Source organism: Varanus komodoensis, unplaced genomic scaffold, assembly GCF_004798865.1.
Source record: "Varanus komodoensis strain SLA01 unplaced genomic scaffold, ASM479886v1 scaffold44_3, whole genome shotgun sequence".
NCBI classification, from domain to species: Eukaryota; Metazoa; Chordata; class Lepidosauria; order Squamata; family Varanidae; genus Varanus; species Varanus komodoensis.
Window position 1 is genome coordinate 2,175,287 of NW_025336010.1, and position 22,736 is coordinate 2,198,022.

The 22,736-nt window shown below is 57.0% G+C and overlaps 1 protein-coding gene across 1 annotated transcript; it reads right to left on the reverse strand.

Annotated features, from left to right (window-relative positions):
- Window positions 1-9,249: 9,249 nt before the first annotated feature.
- Window positions 9,250-16,683, reverse strand: LOC123030334 (protein DGCR6-like). The gene is made up of 5 exons (XM_044444185.1): window positions 16,535-16,683; window positions 14,219-14,379; window positions 12,715-12,815; window positions 11,507-11,647; window positions 9,250-9,686 (listed from the first exon to the last, which is right to left on the reverse strand). Exons 1-5 carry the CDS (start codon window positions 16,681-16,683, stop codon window positions 9,603-9,605), a joined length of 636 nt encoding a protein of 211 aa, XP_044300120.1. The 3' UTR covers window positions 9,250-9,602.
- Between the last annotated feature and the right edge of the window lie 6,053 nt (window positions 16,684-22,736).

Sequence of the window (22,736 nt, forward strand, 5' to 3'; positions counted from 1 at the left end):
CTCCGGCCAGGCGGCGGTGTCAGCGAGGCGCCCAGGGCAGGGGCTGCGCGGCTCGCTGGGCCCGCGGCCGGTGCGCTGCAGCGCAGGCGCAGACGCAGCCGCAGCCGCCCCTGCTGCGCCGTGTTCCGCGGCCCCCGAGCGCCCGGCAGCCGGCAGGCCGCGGCGGCTTGAAGGCGCAGCTCTCTTTGCAGCTCCTCGCCGCCGGTGCCTGGCCCGGAGCTTGCGGTTTCCACCGCAGCTGGGCGCTGCCTCGGCCGTGTTCGCTCAGCCGCGCCCAGGGGCCTCTCGGGCGTCCTGTCAGCGCGCACGTGGGACTGGGAACCCGCGCCTGAACTGGCGTTAGTGCAACCTTGCGCGCCCTGGAGGCCATTTCTGCGGCTTTCTCCCGGTTCGGAGCGTTCCTCCAGGAGCTCTTCACAATCCAGTTTCATTCTAACCCCTCTAAATAATTTGGAGTCGCCAGCAAACCCTCACTGCGCTCAACTTCCAAACGAGGTGAAAGGCACCGACTTCAATACTGAGCCTCGTGAAATGGCACCGCGTGTCCCCCCATTGCTAGAAATGGCAATCTCTTTACCAGTCCGTGAAACAACTCCGCCTCATATTCTGTCAAGTTTTGACGAGTTCAGTATGTCTGCATAAAAGTCTGCGTTTACTCAGGGGAGGGAAAGCCCAGTCAACCTGGATGTCCTGTTGTTTGGGGGCTTAGCATGACCAGTGTCCCCCACCCTGGCACCCTCCAGATGGATGCTTTAGCCTACAGGTCCCATCCTCCCTGGCCATTGCTTCTCCACTCTGTCGTTAGAAGGCGCCCACTTTGAGCTTTGCTTAAAAACACTTCATTAGCTACCCCTGGAAGGCACCCACCTCTCTCCACGGGCGGTGGAAACCCCTGAGCAGACGGCCAAGTTCACATCAGTGCTGGGCCTCTTGGCGAGTCGACACCGCATCCAAGATACGGCCTGGGGCACCGGAAGGGCGACGGGAGGAGCCAATGGCTGCCGCGGCAGTAAATAGCGCCACGCTTGGGTGGCAGGCGCTGCTCAGGGACGGGGGCCCGGGCAGGGCGCTTCTGGGGGTGAATATGGGGAAAAGGTGGGATGCAGGTGGCGCAGTGGTTGAAACTGCCGGGCTGGTTGATCGAAAGGTCGCCAGTTCGAATCTGCACAACAGGGCGAGTTCCCGCTGCTCCGTCCCAGCTCCTGCCAGCCTTGCAGTTCGAAAGCAAATGCGGGTAGATAAACAGGTATCACTTCGGTGGGAAGGTAACAGTGCACCTTGGTGTTTAGCCATGCCGGCCACATGCTCCTCCGCTAGGAAATGGAGATGAGCACTGCCCCCTAGAGTCAGACATGACTGGACTTAAAATCAAGGGGAAACCTTTACCTTTACATGTATGTAAATTTTTAAATCTGATTTAGGGGATGCTGGTCTCAAAAGGCAGCTTACAATATTACTAAATATGTTATGATTAAGCACATGGAAGTAATGATATTTATGCAAGATAATAAACCGTTATAAAAAGTGACTATTAATGCTAAAATTAATTCTTAAAATAGCCATTGAATAAAAAGGTTTTAACCTGGCACTGAACAGAATATAGATTCGGTGCCAGGCACACCTCTCCAGGGAGCGCATTCCATAATCTGGGTGCCACTGCAGAAAAGGCCCTGCTCCAAATAGTTGTTCTTTTTATCTCCTTTAGAGAGGCTCCTGGAACAAAGCCTCTCCCGCAGACCTTAAGGGGCGTGAGGGCACGTAAGAGAAGAGACGCTCCTTCAGGTATCCTGGTCCCAAGCCGTTCAGGGCTTTATAGGTCAAAACCAGCACCTTGAATTGGGCCCAGACTTCAGCTGGGAGCCAGTGGAGCTGATACAGGACCGGCGTCATGTGAGAGTAACGGCCGGTCCCTGTCAGCAGCCTGGCAGCTCTGTTCGGTACCGGCTGGAGTATCCGGACCGTCTTCAAGGGCAGCCCCACATAGAGCGCGTTGCAGTAATCCAAGCGGGAAGTCACCAGAGCATGTATCACTGTTTCTAGCGGGTGCTCATCCAGGCAAGGACGCAGCTGATGGATCAATTTAAGTTGTAGGAAAGCACTCCTTGCCACTGCCGCCACCTGGAACTCCAGTGACAGCTCTGGGTCCAAAAGTACTCCCAAACTGTGGGCCCTGTCCTTTAGAGGGAGTGCGACTCCATCCAGAACGGGGTCAAAATCATCTACCTGGAGACCTGCACTGCCCACCAACAGGACCTCCGTCTTGTCTGGATTGAGCTTCAGTTTATTGGCCCTCATCCAGCCCATTACCTCGGCCAGGCACCGGTTCAGCACAGCCACTGCCTCACCTGGATTGGTGGAAAATGAGAGGCAGACCTGGGCATCATCAGCGTACTGATGATTCCACAGCCCACACCTCCTGATGACCTCTCCCAGCGGTTTCATGTAGATGTTAAACAGCAAAGGGGACAAAATGGACCCCTGCGGTACTCCATGGCATAGCTGCCATGGCGCAGAGCCATAGTCCCCCAGCACCACCTTCTGGAATCTGCCGTTGAGATAGGAGCGGAACCACCGCCACGCGGTGCCTCCAACTCCCAATCCTGCCAGCCTATTCAGAAGGATACCATGGTTGATGGTATCGAAAGCCACTGAGAGGTCCAGGAGAACCAACAGAGATGCATTCCCCCATCCCTCTCCCTGCACAGGGTGACCAGGGCAGATTTAGTACCATAACTGGGTCTGAAGCCAAACAGAAATGGGACCAGATAATGAGTTTCATCCAAACGTGTCTGGAGTTGTTCCACCACGTCCTGCTCTAATACCTTGCCCAAAAATGGAATATTAAAACCCTATATTAAAATACCACCCAACCAAATCAATGATAAGGGTACCACAAGCATACAGAGCTTTGTATTTCTCTTTAAATGAATAAGGAGGCAATTGGTTCTATGAGAAATGAATCAACATTTATTTTACTGTATCAAAAAATATAGCATTTCATGCTTGCGCGCAGTCTTCAGCCGACCTGGCTGCCAGAACGGATCCACACACTTCAGCCAGACCTCGGGCCAGAGTTGGGATTCCGTGCGACGCCGCTGTCCCCGCAGGGCTGGGCTTCCCCTTTCCATGTTGCCGCTGCCTCCGCTGCGGGTGCTTTCCGGCCGGCCAGTGGGGCTGACGGAATTCGCCAGGGCATCCCATGGAGAGCTTGTCCTCAGTGGCGTCTCCTCCTGTGCGTCTCGCCTTCCACGCCTTGCTCTTGGTTCGCCTTCCTGGATTTCGCTCAGTATCAGTACTGGCAACAATTCCCAAGCCTTCTCATTCACAGGTGAGCTCAGCTCCTGGGAGGGCTGGACCCTCTGAAGGATGGCTGCAGTCTGAGCTTGGCCCCAGAAAGTCCTGGCTTTTATCGGGTCGGATGATGACCTGCGAGGACCGGCAGCTCTGTAATGGTGCTGGGAGCTGGAGGGAGCCGGCCTGCTCGCATTATGATGCCACAGTCCTAACCCTCCCCCCCGGGCCAACTGGGGGATGCCAGGCCAAACCCTTTGATTGACCACATATGCCCAGGGTCATGACTGCTTGGTGCCCAGGGCATTTGCAGGAAAACCTCTGTGGCTCCAAGCCTGCTTCCATGTGCTCACATTTGCTTCGCTCCAAGCTTCTATTCTGGGCATGATTGACATTTTTACTGTGGTTTTAAGCTTCCATGTTGCACTCCATCTATTTAACCTTATGGCTTTCATTGCTGTGAACCATCTCAGGAGCTTTTGGGGGAATACGTAGAAACCCAATGCACAGAGAGTCATGGAAAACTAAAGTCTCCTTCTCTTCCACCTGAGCTCAGGCAAAGGCAGGCTGAGGCCTGAATTGAAAAACTCGTCCACAGCTTCTGAAACGTGCGCCATCCATAGGATCCTCCCCAGTTGGGAGAAAGGGCCGGTGGCGTCTCAGGAGGGGGTTTTCACAGTGAAGGTGCAGCTCCTGCAAGAGGGATAATGGCAGCTACGGAAGCAAAGCTCAGGAGGGACCAGTGTGACTTTCAAGCACAAGCACAGCCACAGCCAAGTTGTGCTTTAGAAAATGGAAGGACTACTAGAAGCCCAGAGACAGCAGCCTCACTCTTCCAAACATGCCTAGGAGCCCCCATGAACCTTCTTGTTGCATCGTTTCCATTTTTTAAAAAATTGACAATCCTTAACAATAACAAAAACATACAGTCATCGTACAGCATGTACATTTTCTATATAACAATAACTATTTACATGTCCATTCCAAGTGTATTCCACAAATTGAAAGTCACAAACACACACACACACACAAACTTACTAAGAAGCAGACCAATATACCATAGGGTTATCCACTTATTTATCTCAATGTTTGATTGCATATGCAAGGTCAGTGAGGGGTGCCAAGGTTTAATGAAATTATCCATTTTCATTTCCCCTCTCAGGATTCTAGTCCGTCTAGTCAATTTCTCCACTAGTGCACTTTCCTGTTCCCTTCCTAAGTGTCTTGGAGAGGAGACGCCCTTAACATCTTTCCAGGTTTGCCCAATTTCTAATCTCGCTGCTCCCCTGAGGATCTCACCCACTCTTTATTATTTAAATTCTCGTTCCCATCCACAAAGAGGGAGGATAATAGGAGAGTTTGATTACCAATCTTTTTTTGATGCATTAAATTTCCTAACCATTTAATTGCCTCTTTCCAGAATAATTCCACTTTTGCACAAGATATCCACATATGCTCAAGCAAGCCTTTTACCCCGCAATTTTGCCAGCACGTGTCTGATATTTCCTTATTTATTTATGAAGATTTGTTGGGAGGAAGTGCCATCTGTGAATGCTCTTCAATACCATTTCCTCAGATCTTGCAGATACAGATTCGTATAATGGAGAGTTTCATATTCCTGTCCACCCTTTTTCTGGTATTTTAATGTTTAAATTCCTTTCCCATACTGCTTTTTTTCCTGTGTAACTGGTGCACTCATCTTTTACCATATTTAATACAAAATTGAGGTTAAAGCTGTGTTTAACTATTCGCATCTCCCATACCATAATTTTCTAACACTGTCAATGTTCTCATAGCTCCTGAAGTTACCTATTCGTGATTTGCAAAATCTCTCGTTTGAGTTGGTTACATCCCCCTTAGTTTTTCTTTGACCAGTGTTTTCTTTTCAGCACCTGATTGAAACTGGTTTCCCATGTACAAATCCATCTCCAATGCTAGAGATGCCTATTTCTTTCCAGCCTCTAAATTGTGCATCATCTTCTTGAGATTTCAATTTAAGTTGCTCTGAAAATGGGCAGAATAGAGATAGAGGTGGTGCCAGAGTTTCATATAGTTATGCCATATTCATATGATTCCTTGATGAAAGGGCTTTGAATGGTTCTTTATGCTCCAACAATTTGGGTATGTATAAATAAGAATTAATTGTACGGTCTCCCTGTACTCCCTCCATCTGAATGCAGTCGGGGATCTTGTTCACTTGCCTACGCTTTACAGTTCAGGACATTTGGAAGGCTTCGTAAGATTTCATTATATGTGGGAATGCCAATCCTCCTCCCACGGCAGTGGCAGCTCTCCCTTTTGCACTGTCTCGAAATCTTAGATTATTCTGATTCGCTGAGATAATTTTATCCGTTTTGTTTTTGTTTTGGCCACAACTTTGGAGGTGGAGCAGTGGTTTAAACCCCTGTGCTGCTGGGCTGGTTGATCGAAAGGTCGCTGATTCGAATCTACACAATGGGGTGAGTTCCAGCTCCTTCCAACCTTGCAGTTCAAAAGCATGCAAATGCAAGTTGATAAACAGGTATCACTTCGGTGGGAAGGTAACAGTGCACCTTGGTGTTTACTCATGCCGGCCACGTGCTCCTCTGCTCAGAAACGGAGATGAGCACCGCCTCTAGAGTCAGACATGACTAGACTTAACTTCAAGGAGAAACCTTTACCTTTACCCTTATGGGGAAAAGGCAGGGTGTGCTCAGCAGTCCCTTTTCCTGCAAAGAAGAGCACCTGCGCAAAACAGCTCTGAGGAAGCAACAGCCCTTTGTCTCCAAATGTCCCACCCCATTCCAGATGTGTGAGAGAGCACGGCAATTCCGCGTACCTTCCCTGCCCGTCCCCACGACTCCGCATCCCTCTGTCGAGAGTTAGCTCGCACGCCTCGCAGAGCAACAGCCCACCCTTCCAACTGAATGCTGCCCTGTATAGAACCACAGTGCTGTCCTGGCGTCTCTAATCTCGCACACACACTTTCAGTAAAAATCGGTGGTCGCCAAATGGTGCAGGAGAACCTATTTCCAAACCCCGTGCCATGAAAAACGGAGTGAAGCCTCCATCTGAGGGCAGCTGAGCTGCCACAGAGCCTCACTTCCTCCCCCACGTGGCGCTGCGCCGGGGATGCGGAGAGCTCATCCCAAACGTTTGGGGAGCTCCGCTGGGAGAAGGCCTGCCGTAGGCCAAGCCCTGCAGAGCAGACCTCTGCTTGCTGTCAGCCACGGGGAGGACCCTCCCGGGGTGCCCGTGCACCGGGGCCTGGGGCGCTGCTTCCACGCATGCACGGCTCCTCCGCTGCTTCGCCCGCGACCCTTGACCTCCCCCTGCCCCATTTCAGGAACAGGGAGTCGCGTGCCCACGCAAGCGGGTTTGGGACTTCCTTGGCTCCCCCACAGGCCGTTCCTCTTACCAAGGCCGTGTGGATCCCGGCTGTGCCACACCTTCCATTTTAAACCTGTTTAGCCCCAGGTGAAGGACTAGAGCGAGAGCGCGCTCAACGGCCGAAGTGCCGAGGCCGAGAAGTGCCTGCCCGCCCATGTGGCAGCCCCGCCGGTGCGGTTGGGGCCCTCCCCGGCAGAGCTGGCCTCCCGCGGGGCAGTGCGGACCCGTCCTCCTCAGCGAGGGCACCAGCCCTGCATGCCAATGCGACAGGCCCTTCCAAGGATGCCAGACCGGTCCCACTGGAGTGCAGCTGCCTTGCTGGGGCCGCCCACAACGGTGCGCTTGAGGAAGCCTGCGCTGAGCCCACTTGGCCCGGCCGGGGGGTGCTCGACTTGCTGCAGAGGGGTGCGCCCCCTCACTGGACCAGCTCCATTCAGCTTGGGGTTGCTTGTTGTGGCTTACCTGAACCTGAAAGTCCAGGCCTGGGTTTCTGATGTGTAAAATGTAGCTTTGCTTGGTGTAAGTGGACTTCAGTTCCCTTGCTATGCTACTGAAAGAGCCTTGCTTTGGGGATTACCTTCTTGGCCACCTCTGCCGGTCTTCCCACCAGGCGAGGCTCCCCAGAGATGGATCAGAGGAGGGAATGGCTGTGCTGCTGCGGCCTTCTTTCCCTCGGCTGTGCTGCCTACTGGCCCCGTCCGAGGCCTTCACGCCAGAGGCCAGCACGAGCCCCCACTCACAGGCATGTGCCATCACTTTGGCACCTTTGAGTGGGGGACCTTGGTGGGCCAGGCAGAGGCTCAAGATTGTTCGTTCATTATGCGTGATTATTATTAGCACCTGCATGAGTCATCTGTGTACTCCTGTGTTACGATTATAAAGTGATGCAGAATGATGCACACAAGCCCGTCTTCGATCGTGTGACTCACGTAAGGTCGCTGCCGCCTGTGCTCCCCTTTGGCCTCCTCAAGGTAACCCCTGCTGCCTGCCTGCCTGCTCCAGCGGACTGGGGGTTCCCCTGCAGTGTTTAGCTGCTAAAACCCAGCTGGTGTTTGGTGTGTTGCAGGACAATAAACCATTTCTCAGGACGTTAAGCTGCTTGGCCAGGTTTGTCATGTTGCTGCAGAACATAAACCTGTTTTGAGTGTCACCAAGACAATGGATTGTCTTGACTATCAGTCTCTAGTTAAGGGGACTGCGGGGGGGGGGGGTGTCACTGCACAACACCCGCCCTTGGCTGGCAAACCTGGAGATGACATATCACTTCCTGGGAATCAAGACCTGCCTCACCATGGCCAGGCCCCCAGGAGGCGCCCTGGTGGCCTTCACGGCACGGGGCACCCCTGCCAGTTCAAGCAGAGATGCTGGGTCATGTCTACCAGCCAGCTCTGGTCGACCTACAATTAGCCCTTTTGAAGGACAGACCCGAGGTTCCCCCCGGATGTGCCATCCGTGGGTTCAGTGACCCTGAAAGCCAAGACTCTGCCGGCACCAGTTTACATTCCTGTAAAACGGAATAAAAGGGGAGGCTGTTTTTAACTCGGGGCTCCACTTTGTCTACTTTGGCACAGAGCCATTTTCCTGCAGAATAAAGCTTTTTCCACCTCGTGCCCCAGGAGTATTTGACTGGCTTCCGTGCACACCAGGAGCAAATCCCACTTTTGTGGACAACGCTTTTATCTCCCCATCTGTTCAATTTGCGTGCAGAACATATCATAAGGAGAGCTGGATTAGGATCAGAGGAAGGAGTGAAAATTGGCAGAAGATACATCAGTAATTTAAAATATGTGGATGACATCATGCCAGTAGCAGAAAGCAGCAGTGAAGTGAAAGAAGAAAGTGCAAAGGCGGGACTGCAGCGGATATTAAGAAAAATCACGACTGCAGAAGAACTACAGAACTGCACTGTGAACAATGGAGAAGCCGAAATGGTGAAAGATTGCTCATCCCTTGACTCAGTCATCTGTTCAAAGGGGGACTGAAGCCAAGAAATCAGAAAAAGGTGGAAGCCAGGAGGGGCAGCAACGAGGGAGCTAGGAAAGATAACCAAGAGTTAAGATGTCTGATTGGAGACCAAGGCCCAAATCATCCACACTTTTGTATTCCTGGTTCACGGATATGAAAGCTGGGCAGTGAAGAAACTTGACAGGAAGAAAACTTGTTTGAAACATGGTGCTGGAGAAAAATTGGTGAATACCTTGGACCAACAGAAAAACAAACGAGTGGCTCCTTCGAGCACCTTAGACAGAACTTGTTTGGGAAGCAAAATGATGAAATAGAAGCTTTGGGACTCACTGAAGAAAACAGTAACTCCTAAGGAAAGTCAACGGCAGAAGAAAAGAAAAACCAAAGATGAGATGGATGGACTCCATAAGTGAAGTGCTGACAATAGCTGATCAGCGCTGATGTAACAACGAACAGTTTAAACATATTTTGTATACAGGGCCCAGAAATCTTAATTGTTCACTAAGAATATAAAATGCCACTTATATAAGTTCTGGCTAAAAACTTGGAAACACAGGCTCATGCTCCCCCTCTCTCGCTTCTCAAACCACATTTCTTAAGGTGAGAACATGCACGGAGGCTAAATTATACTTAATTACATTTATTTAGTTTAGAGACCACAACCCAGGGTCAAAACAACAGCCTTTAAACAACTGAAAAATCCTCAACACCTATAAAAGAGGAAACAAATGAGCAAACAAACACTCCCCCAACTCCCCGCCCCCCCCCAAAATAAATAAACAGAATCAAATCGAAACATTGGTCTTTGGCGGGTTTGGAGGCATTTGGCAGCTCGACACCACCTGCGCTGGCCCCTTTTCTCCTGCGGTCTGGCAGGAAAATCGGATGCACACGCCCTTTTAAATGAGAACAAGACGCTGAGCCTGGCACTCGCCGTGGCTGGAAATGCAAGGGAGCTGCCCGCATGCCCTCCCTCGTCAAGAGAACGGCTTCCATGGCCGCGACTCCTTTTGCTGCAGCTTCTGAATCAGTTCCAGCAGGTTCATCTGCAGGGTCAGCTCCTGTGAAAAGCAAGTCACATCTTTGCCTCGGAACAAGAGCAGCCCGTTCCCCGAACGCCGGGGGAGCGATGACCACGTCTGCCGGCGCACGAGACCCATCCACCCTTGCCGGAAGCGCCAGTGCCCCGTGGCCAGCAAGAGCCCACTCGGCAGGCACTCTGCCGGGAGGACAGGCCGGGGCCCGAGGCACCTTGCGTGCAAGGCCACCGACTGCGGAGCGCATGGGGCGGGCGGCACACGCCGGGGCTCCCCGTCGGCCGCAGCAGCCCCGCTCGCAGGCCGGGCTCTTGGAGCACCGTGGACCCGACCGTGACTCTCCGGGAGCCGCTTTGGGTGGGGCGGGGCAGATTCCGGGGGCCTCTGAGGAGGCTGGCGGGTACAGGAATCGGCTCCACTGCCCATGTTTACAGGGAATGAGGAAGAACCCTCAGCTCTTTGGGGTCAGATCTGGCGCTTTTGACATCAGAGCATCATGGGGCCCTTTCCATACCAAACTGGGTTCTGGATGTTCACTTTTCTTCTCCCTGCTGGATGTGGGGCACGACTGTGGCAAGTGCCTTATGGGACACCCTCCCACGCAGCCCTTCTCCCATGCCAACTTTTTCAGCTGGCTGAGGAGCCTTGGCTGTCGGGGTTGCAAGGCCTGCCACTGCGCCCCCTTGCTGCCTTGGCCCCGCACCTTCCTCCTGGCAGTTTCATAAGCAGCGCTGCCTGTGGGCTCGCTCGTTCATCCTACGCCAGGAGCATGTGGCACACAGGCTGCACAACGGCCCAGGCAGGCCCCTCCGTCCCAGCGGACGACAAGCGGGGGACCGTCTGCTGATGAAACTCGCAGGTGATACTAAAATGGGAGCCGTACTCTGGATCCAGAAGGGTCCGGACAGACCATGGAAGTGGGCAGGAGACAACAGGGTGGCGTTCAGTGTGGAGAAGTGCCAGGTCTTGCACTTGGGGCACAGGAATAGGTGTCAGAAGTACAGGTTAGGGGGCCAGTGGCTGGAGAGCAGCACTTGTGAAAGGGACCTCGGAGTGCCGGTTGACTGCAGGCTAAACATGAGTCAGCCGTGTGACGCGGTGGTCAAGAGGGCGAACACCACCCTTGGTTGCATAGCCAGAAGTGTGGCTTCTAGATCAAGAGAGGTATTACTGCCACTCTACACGACTCTGGTGCACCTGTAACTGGAGTATTGTGTTCAGTTTTGGGCCCCTCATTACAGGAAGGATATAGCCAGGTTGGAGTCAGTGCAGCGTAGGGCCACAAGGTTGGTGGCCGGTTTGCAGGGGATGCCATATGAGGCGAGACTGAGGGAACTGGGTCTCTTCAGCCTGGAGAAGAGGAGACTCAGAGGGGATATGTTGGCGACATACAGGTATGTGAAGGGATGTCACACGGAGGTGGGCAGAGGCCTGTTCTCCCTGCAGAGGAAGGCAGGACGCGCTCCAACGGAGCCAAGCTCAGGGAGCCAAGGTTCCATTTGGATGCCAGGAAGCACTTCCTGACAGTCAGGACCCCGAGGGTGTGGAATGGGCTTCCACGAGAGGTCGTTGAGGCCCCATTGGTGCAGATGTTCAAGGATAGGCTGGACATGCACATGGTGGGCATGTCGTGAGCGGAGTCGGCTGGAGCCGGGGGTCAGACTAGATGGCCCGGGAGGACCCTTCCGACTCGCTCTGTTTCTATGCTTCTATGGATGCAGGCATAAGGGAGTCTTGTTTGCATCGCTGCTTTTCTCACTGGTGGGCTGCCAAGGTGCCTTGGGAAACTGCCCAAAGCAGGGACTCCCTGCCAGGCCCCTGAAGAAGCCAGCTTCTGCACAGACCTGGGGATTGGTTGTGATATAAAACCCAGAGACGCCCGCCTTCTCCAACGTGCTCTGCTGGTCTACCACTTTCTGGTCCAGCTCCAGGACAATTTTCTCATCCAACATCTGCTGCTCGTCATGAATCCGCTGCTCCAGGGCCTGAGCAAAGGGGCGGGGGGGAGGGGAGCAGGAAACGCAACTGAGAAAGGAACACCACCCCCGGCAAGCAAGACTGCCCACCCATGCCCCAAATCTGCATGCCACAACCTGGTGCCCTCCAGGTATACTGGGCTGCCACTGCTTTTCCCATCATCCCCAGCCAGCATGACTGACCCCATCTTGGTCACACTGGGCATTTGTGGAAATGAAGCAATGGCTTGAAGACTTGTGCAATGAGCCGAGTCACATGCCGCAGGGGAGGCCTGCGGGTCCCACAGCCGTTTTACACGGAGACCCCTCTGCCCCGACCCCAGTGTGGAAGCCAGCCAGAGCCACTGCCGGCCGTGTGGGGGTGGGGGCGCAACCGATGCTGCCCAAGTTCTCCTCTCCAGTTGTGGCACCGCACGCCAGTGGTTAGAGGGGCTGTCTGAGAGGAGGGAGGCTTGGATTCAGATCTCAGTGAAAGCGGGAAACTCGCTGGGTGACCCGGACCCAGCACACTCGCCGGGGCTGCTTTTTTTAATTGTTTCACTGAACTGCCTCCTGGCTTCATCTGCAGCCTCTCCGGGGCGTGTGCAACTGCCCCTGCCTTCCAAGGACAGCACCTTTCTTTTGCAACATGGCCTCTCCTGACTGTTCCTTCTACCATTTTGTTGTGGAAACTCCATTCGGGAGAAGAAGAGATGGAAGGGGCCTTCGGACTGTTCGTGGAAGGACCGCCCATGCTGCAGCCTCCCCAGTCCACCCTGCAGGAGCATGTAGGTGGGGAGGCACCCGAGACACAGCCCCGAATTCCCCGAGGAGAAGGGGCACGTGTGGGAGAAACGTTTCCCTGGTTTCATCTGGCAGCATGGAGAAAGGGCGTCTCCGACGGACTCTCCCCAGCCTGGTGCCCTTCAGTGCTGCCAAGTGCAGCCCCCCCCCCTGCCATTTCAGAGCACTGGCTGAACTGGTGGGGGCCGACGGGAGCCGACGCCAGCAACATCTGGAGGGCGCCCAATGGGAAAGCCGCCCTACCCTGCCCCCAGCCACGCTTCCCACCTGGAGCGGAGGCGGGGCATGCTTACCTGAAGCTCCCTCTGCTGGGCCGCCTTGAGAAGGGGCAGGTTGTGCGGCAGGCAGCCCTGCTGGTCCTCCCGGTGCTTGTGCAGCATCTCCTGCTTGAGGGCTGGCAGGGACAAAGGCTGTGTCACCCCCTTTGTGCCACGAGGGAGCTCCATGGCATGCTTGCTGTGGCCCCCGCCCACTGGGCCACCGGGCTTAAGGGGGTGCCTGCGGGAAGGGAAGGGGATTGGCGGGTGGCAGGACTCCCCCCACCCCAGCAACAAGAATCCACTTTGCTCTGCCTATGAATTATCTGTGTTGTTTCACAGAGAAATGGCTCATTCAGCCTTCCTCAATCTGGCAGCACCAGAGGCGTTGGACGGAAATTCCCACCTTGGGCTTGCCACATTTGGAAAGACATCCATAGATGCTTCCCTCCATGGAAGGCAACTGGTTGATAGCCAGAATCAGTCATCTCCAAACTGGGAATGATGGGAGTTGAAGACTAAGGATGTGAAGGAAGCTGGGTTGAGAGGCAGGGTCATGGTTTCAGTTGTAAGTTAATGAGAGAAATAACTGGTAGATGTATAGCAGTCCATGCCATTCAGATATGAATCTAAACTAGTCTATTTTTAAGAAATATAATTTCACCTAATACTTAAGAAATCAACAATTCTCAAAACAATTTTTTAAAAAATTACAATTTTAAAATTAAGGTTGCAATTGGTGCAGCGAAGGGCCACAAGGATAGTGGCTGGTTTGCAGGGTAAGTCATATGAGGAGAGACTGAGGGAGCTGGGTCTTTTCAGCCTGGAGAGGAGGGGACTCAGAGGGGACCTGTGAGCGACATACAGGAATGTGAGGGGGTGCCACACGGAGGTGGGCAGAGACCTGTTCTCCCCTGCAGAGGAGGGCAGGATGAGTTCCAATGGAGCAAAGCTCAGGGAACCAAGGTTCCGTTTGGATGCCAGAAAGCACTTCCTGATGGTTAGGACCCCGAGGGTGTGGAATGGGCTTCCACGGGAGGTGGGTGAGGCCGCACCAAGGAAAGGCTGGACGTGCACATGGTGGGCATGTTGTGAGCGGAGCCGGCTGGAGCCGGGGGTCAGGCTAGACGGCCCAGGAGGCCCCTTCTGACTTGCTCTGTTTCTATGTTTCTGAAATCAGATTTTTAAAAAATCCACCTTGCCTAGAAACTGTTCTTAGAGGAAAAATTGTGCATGCTTACGGGACCTCTCTGGAATGCTGCAGACAAGCTTGGCTAAATCCCCACGAAGAGCCTGTCCTGCCTCAGTCTGGGCTTGGGAAGCTCGGCCAAAAGGGACCCCTAGCAGGGCACCCTGTCATTCCGTCTCCCAAGCATGCAAACAGCTGCCACCACGTCCCGGCCCTGTCCTCCCCAGTGGGATTCGAATCCCCATGAGGGGGGTGGGCAGTGGGACGTCATGTCTCCCCGCTGCTTAAGCACTGCAATGGGTGCCCACAAGGGGTCAACTGGCCAAGTGTGGCCACCATGCAGGCCCATACCTCGGTGCTCACTTTGCAGCTTGAGCCGCTGGTTGTAGAGGTTCCTCTCAGTCAAGTGCTGAATCTCACGCAGGCCCTGGACGATCTCAAACACCGTCCCGTCGAGGAGAGCCAGGGCCAGGTCGCTGAGGGTCGTGTAGGACAGCCTCTGCTGAGAAGCGCTGGAAGGGAGTGGAGGGACAGAGTCAGGGGACAGCCAAGAGGGCCACTACTCTTTAACCTAATACTAAAGAAGTCAGCAGGACTTAAGAGGAGGGTCCACTCCTCCTCCTATTACATTTCTACCTTGCCCTTCTTCTCAAAAAAAACCCACAGCAGCTTGCAAGGTTCCTCTCCCCCATTTATCCTGACAAAAACAACCTTGTGCAGTAGGGCTGTGATGGGCCCAAAGCCACCCAGCGAGCTCCCTGGCGGGGTGGCAACCGGAACACAGATTGCTGGAGTCCCCATCCCACGCTCTTAACCATTACAGTGCCCTGGTGCTGCCTACTGACACGAGCAGGGTGCTCCTTCTTTCAGGTAGCCACTGGGACTACCTGAAAATACGCCGGAGGGCTGCAAGTTTCTTTGACATTTGCACAGCGTGCCCAAGAAGTAAGCCAAATAAAGTAGCTGGCCTCTTCAGGTGCTCCAGCTAAAACATCCAGGAAACCCAGGTGACCCTTCATGCATGTGGAAGTTACACTGGAAACTATTCCGTCTCTGTCCCATCCACAAGAACCACCCAGGGAGGAGAAACTCACAGTAAGAGAAGATAAAATGGTGGCCACTAGGGAAGAAAACAGTGCCTTGCAAAGAACAAGAACCCAGGAAAGGTGTGTGCAATGCAGTGACTTTGGGTGAAATTACCTGTAGGCCACCTCCATTGACCTCCACCTCCACTTCTGCCTGTCCATCACCATCAGGCGAGCAGTGCTGGATCAGAGCAAAGTGCAGGCATCTTGCTTCCCGCAGGGCCCAGATAAATGCCCGGGTGGAGAGCCACAGGCCGGGTGTGTCGGCCACGGGCTTCCCCCATGGCTGGCCTCCAGCAAGCGGTACGCCACGCAAGTCTCTGCCCATGGAGCTGCCATGCAGCCAGCATGCCACGCAGCGGCTGAAGATGGGGAATGCCCGGCAACACAGGGATTTTCTCCGCCTGAATACACACAGGGCTGCACCCTGGAAAGACCCGGCAAGAGAGCCAGTGTGGCGCAGTGGTTAAGAGCACGGGACTGGGACTCAGACGACCTGGGTTCAAGTCCCCACTCAGCCATGGAGCCAACTGGGCGACTTTGGGCCAGTCACAGACTCCAGACTCTCAGCCCAACCTACCTCACAGGGTTGTTGTTGTGGGGATAAGATGGAGGAGGAGAATGATGCAAGCTGCCTTGAGCCCTTTGTAGGAAAAAGGCAGGATATAAATCGGGGAAAAAAAGAGAGCATCAAACGGAGGCTGGGCAAGTTCACAGTGGAGGACAGTAACGGATCTGCTGCTGGTGAGGTGCTGTCTTCGTAATGTGCCATATCTGTGCAGCGCCTGCAAGCATTCAAAGTACTTCACAGGCAAGATCTGGCCGGGAGCCTAACAGCAGCCCTGTAAGATAGAACAGCATGGTTATGAGAGGCTGCTTAGGAGCTGAAGGCAGAGCAGGGGCTTCCTGGCGCATCCCTCAGCCTCTCCCGGTGCACTCCTCACATGCTTAGATGGGGAAGAGTCCTTCTAATGCCCACACCTTGCAGGGCTGTTGCAAGGAGCACAATCACACTGTGCCTGAGAGGGGCCATACAAGCGGCAACTGCCCGGTGAGGAGCTTCCTCCTGCACGGCCGTCTAGCCCCCTTTACAGCATGGGTGGATTCTGCAGCCATTCCAGGCACTGCTGCATGAAGGAGGGTCTCGCTCATGGATCCCAGGCGTGGAGTTTGCACAGGGGCAGCAGGCAGCGCGGTCCAGCAGCCCCGAAGCCACTCCAGTGCCCAGCAACTGGCTGGCCTTAACGGGGGCGGGGGGGGGGCGGGGCGGGGGGGGCTGGGGAATAACCCTCCCCGGGAAACCCCGCGCCCATTTCTCCACCCCCCCTCCCCGGACTGCACAGACGCCGCATGAGGCCCCACCCCGTCCTCAACCAGCCTTCCCGGCCTGGTGACCTCAGACGGTTGGCTTCACCTCCCCTCGGCCCCAACTGCTGCGCCGACCGTCGGGGATGATGGGCGCGCAGCCCCGCGCTCCCGGAGGCGCCAGGCTGCGGCGGCTTCCTCCCGCGGTGCCCCCGGGCGGGCCGGCCCTCGGCGGCGCGCGGCGCGGAGGCGGCGGGGGTCGGGCGGCGCCGTGCACCTGGGCAGCTCCTTGACGAGGGCCTGCAGCTCGGAGAGGAGCCGGTAGTGCCGGGCCTGCTGCCGGTCCCCGGCGCCGCCCGCAAGGCCGTCCCGGTCGTCGCGGTCCTCGGCGGCCGCGTAGGCGCAGCCGGCCCCGAAGCGCGCCATGGCCGGCGGCCGAGCGGCGCGGGCGGAAGCGGCGAGGGGGGCGGAGCGGAGCGGCGGGCCGGGCCGCCCCGCCTCCCGCGGGGCGGGCCGCTGCAGGCGGAGGGGCGGTGCGCGTCGAGAGGCGTGGCAGTGCCTCTGGCCATGGGCAGAGCACCGCCTCCTCCCGCGGCAAGGCCTGGGGCGCCCCCCTCCCTCGCCGTTTCCCCACCGTCGCGGCAAGCAGGTGCGAGCCGGAGGGCAGGAGAGCCGCGTGCTCGGTCCCCCGAGCAGAGCGTTGGAGTTCGGCCCTGCGTGGTACCCTCGCCCTTGCTCTTTGCAAAACAAGGCTGAAAGGGCGCGAGTACCTCTGAGCACGTGCTTTTCCACAAAGCACACCCTGAGGGGAGGTGGCGGCCGCCAGTGTTTCGCGGGTGCACGTGCAGACTTCCAGGTGAGCCACGTGCCTCTGAGCAAGGGCAGCGGGCCGTCACGCACAGTGCACGGCTCCTCTTGCGGGCCTCCTCCCCGGGCCCGTTTGCATGCCCGCCAGCAGCCCGCTCCCCTTGGGTGCTGCCGGGGATTCTCGGCTTCCCCTGGCGCTCCCGAGCAGGGCGCGCTTCGGCTCCAGCAGCCTGCTCGGAAGGGGCGGTAGTCCCGCCTCTGCCCTCGGCACCGCGGACCTGCTGGGACAGGGTTTTTGAGGCCGAGCTCATCCGGTGCTTTGTCTTTTTCCAGCAGGCATCTCGGAGCCACATTTCGGTGTCTTGTTATGCACCTGGGACTGGTCGGAAGAGCCCGTCGAGCCTCCCTTGCAGCCCCTTCGGCTCTGTGACCCACAGGTCGTTGCAAGTCTGTGCTGAAGTGCCTCCGTGGATGCAGGTCCCTTTCTGAGGACGAGCTTCGGTGGGACCTGGGATGGCCCAGAGTGGCTACATGGCCACCCGTGGGTTAAAGTTGCCCCGAAAAGGGTGCTATGAGCTACGAATGATCGGACGCAGCGGAGGGCCTGGGGTGCTGCCTACCCCTTCTCTCCTCTGCGCCCCCCATGACTCACGGCACAGGAGAAGCGCTGAGGGACGGGGGTGCCACCTGCACAAATTGCCTCATCAAGGGGGCAACAGGGCGAGAGGTGGTGGGCCCCACGGCTTGCCATCCTCTCTGGGAAGGCAGGCAGAGGGGCTCCCGCCGCCCCCCCACCCTCATACGGGCTGAGCCGGCAGCTCTTGCCGGAACCCTGGGCCCCCATCTGCCTCCCCTGCGCTTCTGCCCTTGCTTCCCCCTGGCAGGAGCCAGGGAGGCCAGTGGCAGCTGCACGAGGTGCTGCTGGAGCCGGCTGGCCAGAGCGGCCAGCCGTCTTGTTGCTCCGGCCAAGAGGCTCAGTAGCCTCACGGCTCGTCCGCCTGAGCTCGTGCGCAGGGGTGGCTCATCACCACCCCCAAGAGAAGCCGGGGCAGATCAGGTGATGCGCTTGGCCCCCCCGACCCGGGCGTCATCGCCCTCCCCGCCGCCGAGCAGCGGGAGAGGCAGCGGGGGCTCCTGCGTGTGGCAGGAAGTCCATCTGTGCTGGAGCCCGATCTGAGGAGCTGACTCTGCTCCCTGTGGGAGACCCTCTGGCGCTCTCCTTTCCCCTGGAATGGGTGGAGAACAAGAATCCGCTGGCATGCTGCGAATCCGCCTCTCTGTGTCTAAATAAAACTTGCAGCACAAAAATGCCCCCTCCCCCCGGCACAGAACGACCGCTGGGCAGAGGCTAGAAGCAGGGGCGCGCACGTCTGACGCCAAGAGCAGCACTGCGGCTGGCCCCCCGAGCTCCCAGCGTCATTCTTGAAATGAGCGGTCCCCTGGACAATGTGCAGGGGCCCCCGCAAGGCAAAACCAGCCAACGTGTTTATATCGGGGAGGTAGCTCAGTGGCAGAGTGCACGTTTCGATGCGGACCAGCCACACTGCCCCCGGGCCTTGTCGTCCATCCCTTTGCAAGCCACCCTTGGCCGACTTCTCGAGCTGAGCTGCTTCCACGGCACCCAGTGACGCATGGCTGCACGTGGAGGAGGATCCCGGTGCTGCGGCTGCTCTCTTCGTGCCCCAGCCTCACCCCCCCCCCCAGCCTGGTGCCTTCAGATGTGTTGGACCGTGACTTCTCTCCCCGCTGGCCAAGACTTGCAGTCTAATGCATTTGGAGAGCGCCAGGTTGGAGAAGGCTGCTGGAGGCATCTCTAATCCTCCCACAATTCCCTGCACTTCCACTCACTCCCCCCAGCCCTGCTCTCAATAGCTACCAGATGTTGGTCCTGGGCGTCTTCTAATGAGTCTGGCAAAAAGCTGCGCTCAGGATCTTGCAGCTCTCGGCTGCCTGCCTGTCTCTGGGAAGGGCCGGGCTCCTTGTGGGAATTGCGGTGGTGCCCGGAGATATTTAACTTGGCAGGAAGCAAGCGGGGTGCCTCGAGACTAATGCCGTCTCGCACTCCGGATGGAGCAAGCGTGGCTGGTCCAGCATGCGGGGGAGGGGCGGGGGGCAGACATGCCCTGCGCCGGAAGGTGGCTAAGAGCTCAGCGCACAAACGTGTGGCTCCGTGGACACCACGTCAGGCCTGCCAGGCATTTCAGGCCAGCCACACGTCCGGTCGGTGCATGTGCTCCTTCCCCGGGGGAGAGGCATAGGCAGGCACCGAGGGCAGCCCTCGTCCAATGTGCAAGATGGAGGAGGGCTGATCTGGAGCTTCAGTGGCTTGCCCGGCTGGGGGCTGCTGGCGATGGCACGCACCTCCTGTGGCTGCGCTGGGTTCGGACAGCACTGTAACCTGGAGCCCGGGGTCCAGTATGGGTTTGCAGAATCGCAGGTGATCGTCTGGTCTGAGCCCAGCCATTCCAGCAAACTGGCTTGCTAACCACAAACACGAAGAGGCCTCGTGCCTTGCTGCTGGGCTGCGTTTTTCGTGGTGAGCAAACTATGCTTCGTTAGTGCAGCTGAGTTCGGAAAGCATGACAGCCCATGCTTCAGCAGCCATCCATGGCTCAGTCGGGAGTGTGGATTACCGTGTTCGCCGGAATCTAGTCACCAGGGCAATGTGGAGTATAATGGCCAATGAGGAGAGCGACGTCTGTGAGGCTCTTGCAGCCAGCAGCAAAACGGTCCAGGCACAGAACTCCCAACACTGGCCCTTGCTGCGGGGGCACGGATGCAGTTGATGCTCTGGCTTGGGGGTACTGCTCCCCTCAACAGACCTCGAATCTGTATTTATAAACGAACAGATATGACAAAAACCCTTGTGAATTACCCACTCCTTTCATGGAAAGGAGCAAAAAAATGCTCTTAGAAGACCACTGAATTGGGGGTGGGGGTGTAGAAGCCTTTTAGCAGCCTTCCCCAACCTGGGGCTGCACCATTGCCCATGCTGGCTGGGAATGATGGGAACTGCAGCCCAACCCATCTGGGCAGGTTGGGGAAGCCCGCTTTGTAGGATCCGGCCCATGCTGAAAGCAAGTGATCTTTGTGGGATCTTCAGGGCTCATTAAATTTAAGGCATATTCAAATACACACAGAGAGACATGTGAACAAAGAGGAAACTGTTTCTGCTGCTCTTTCTTTCAGGAAGATAATCATGGAGGAAGCTGGAGCTTGCCTTTGGGTAAAGGTCTTGGGTTACACAGAGGGCTGGTGAAGCACGTGGGCCCTTCTGCTTTGGAAAAGCAAGTCTGGTGGCTGAGTCGTTATTTTCAGCAAACCCCGTCAGAACTCAGAGTTCCTGAGGAAAATGGAGTAAGGTTAGCAGAGGAAATGGGCATCGCGTGTGGGGGAGGACCAGCGAAAGTGGGGGTGGGGGGAGCGGAGTTTAGCACAGGGGCCAGACCCGAATCGGCCTGTGGCGAGGTGGGCAAAATGCATGGCGGGCTCCACGTTCGGGGCTCGCGCTCCGCGTCACTGGCATGTTCTGAACCGGGAAGCGAGCGACACCTGGCTGAGTGCGCCCCGTGCCCCGTGCCCCTCCCTGGTGAGGTCACGCGTGTGGGCCATGGGTGGGCAGCCATCTTTGGGGGAAGGGGCCGGTCTCGTCCTTGGACTGGCACGGTTGCCCTGGCTCGCTCACAGAATAGTGGCTGGGCTGTCTTTCACCCGTGAGCCCATTTTTCTTGTCACTGGTCAGCCGTGTCCCCACAACATCGCCACCACTTTCCTACTGGAAGCGGCTAGAGGGCGAAGACTGTCTTCTGTGGATGGGGGGCAGCCTCAGGTCCCTGGGTCAAATTTAATTTGCCTGGGGGTCCAGCCTGGCCTTTGGGGTCCCACCCTTTTTACTTTTGGATCCGTTGCCACAGGAATGGGGCCCCCGGAGCTTCTCCGGCAGGGCATCTGGCGCACCGGCTCAAGCAGGCTTCAGCCTCAGTGAAACGGGGAACTCGGTTCTGCACACGTGAACAAGCGTCGGGGGCTTGCGTGGGGCTCTCTTGCTTCTGCAGCCCCGTAGCCCACCTCCCTTCGCCAGGTGCCCTCCAGCAAAGTTGGGCTGCAGCCCCGTCATCCCCAGCCAGCATGGCCAGTGTCTGGGACGACGGGGGAGCAGCCCAGCACCTCTCGGGGGTGCGGGTGGGCAGCTGTGGCAGCAGAACCGCCTGGGCGGCCAGCCGCTCAGCCCTGCTCCCGCCGCGGAGGAGAGGCCGAGCCGTCAGCTGAGGCGCTCGCAGGGGCCCCGACGAGCTCCAGATGCGCCTGGAGTGATGACATCGGCCGTGATTTGTGCTTCCTCGCACAGACTAAACAGGCCAAAAGGCAAAGGGGAGAGGGCGGGGAGGGAACAGCAACCGACTGGGGGGCCAACGGCCCTCTGCCGTCTGCTCCTGGCACAGCCCTTCACTGTCCCCGCTGAAACTGGGCTGCCCCGGAACAGTGCGCCTTGTGCCCTGTTTCCCCGGGAAGGCCCCCTCCCCTCAGCCGCCATCAACAGGCTGCAGTGGAGGGAGAAGAGAGCAGAGGGGCCCTGGAGCGGCCCTGCGGAAGGCCCCTTCCCCATCTGCCTCGCGTCACTTCGACACACGGGGGGGGGGCGGGGGCAGGGACCGTCTCCTTGAGCTGAGGGCTTGCCAGCCATTCTGGGAGTCTCTGAGCTGAGAGGCAGCGGACCGGTCCTCTCGAGAAGCAAAGGCGACACCACAAAGACTGCCGAAGCCGCTCGACACGCTCTCTTCCCTTCAACACGGTGTCCGCTGAGCGAGGGCCCTTCCGGAGACTGGGTGCTCTGAAAGGTGGCAGGCTTGGATGTTGTCCCAGCCTGGCTTGGGGAACACAGTCCAGGGCCACGGCCCCCACAGCATGGCCATGGGGCTCTCCGGGGGCGGAGCAGTTCCTGTTCACTTCATGGCCACGAGAACTGTGCCCCGCATCAAGGGAAAGAGGGTCTGTGTGTGTGCAGCCCCCACTCCCCTGCCTTGCCCCTCAGAACCCTCCTTTCTGTGAAAAGGCCCCATCCTTCAGCCCTGCAGAAACTCACCCAGTGTTTCACTGGCCTGCCTTCCCCCGTCAAAATTAAGATTGCAATTTCCTCAGGGCAGAGACCTGTCCATGTGCCTTACTCTGCAAAGCATGGGTGCTGGGGGGCGGGGGTGGGGGCAGGACCGATCAGTTCTTGCTTGCAGCAGCTTGTGGGGCTTTGAAACAGCTCATTAACAAAGGATCCTCTGGTCCAACAAGTACGCCTGGCCCTGCACAGATGAATCTGGTCTCTCAGCCTCCCCGTCCAACCGGAGACCCGACAGATGGTCTTCAGCAGAGCCTTTGCGCCCTTCCCGGTTAAGCACGTGAGCACGCGGTGCCTGGTTCTGGGGCAGCAGCAGGCAACTGGCTCCGCTGCCCCACGCTTTCATGCCTGGGGTTCTGCCAGACCCCAAGCCGGCCAGCCAGCCACTGACCACCCTAACGCACCCCTTACCCACCCAAGCCTGCAGGTGGCGCTGCGGAAGGGGCGCCGCCTCCTCTGTTCCTTGTGTGGAAAGCACGTTCTCCGTCTCGTGGCATTCCCCCCGACAGGCAGTACAGGAAAACCGGCGTGGGGCGGGAGGACTACATAGCCCACCGTTCCT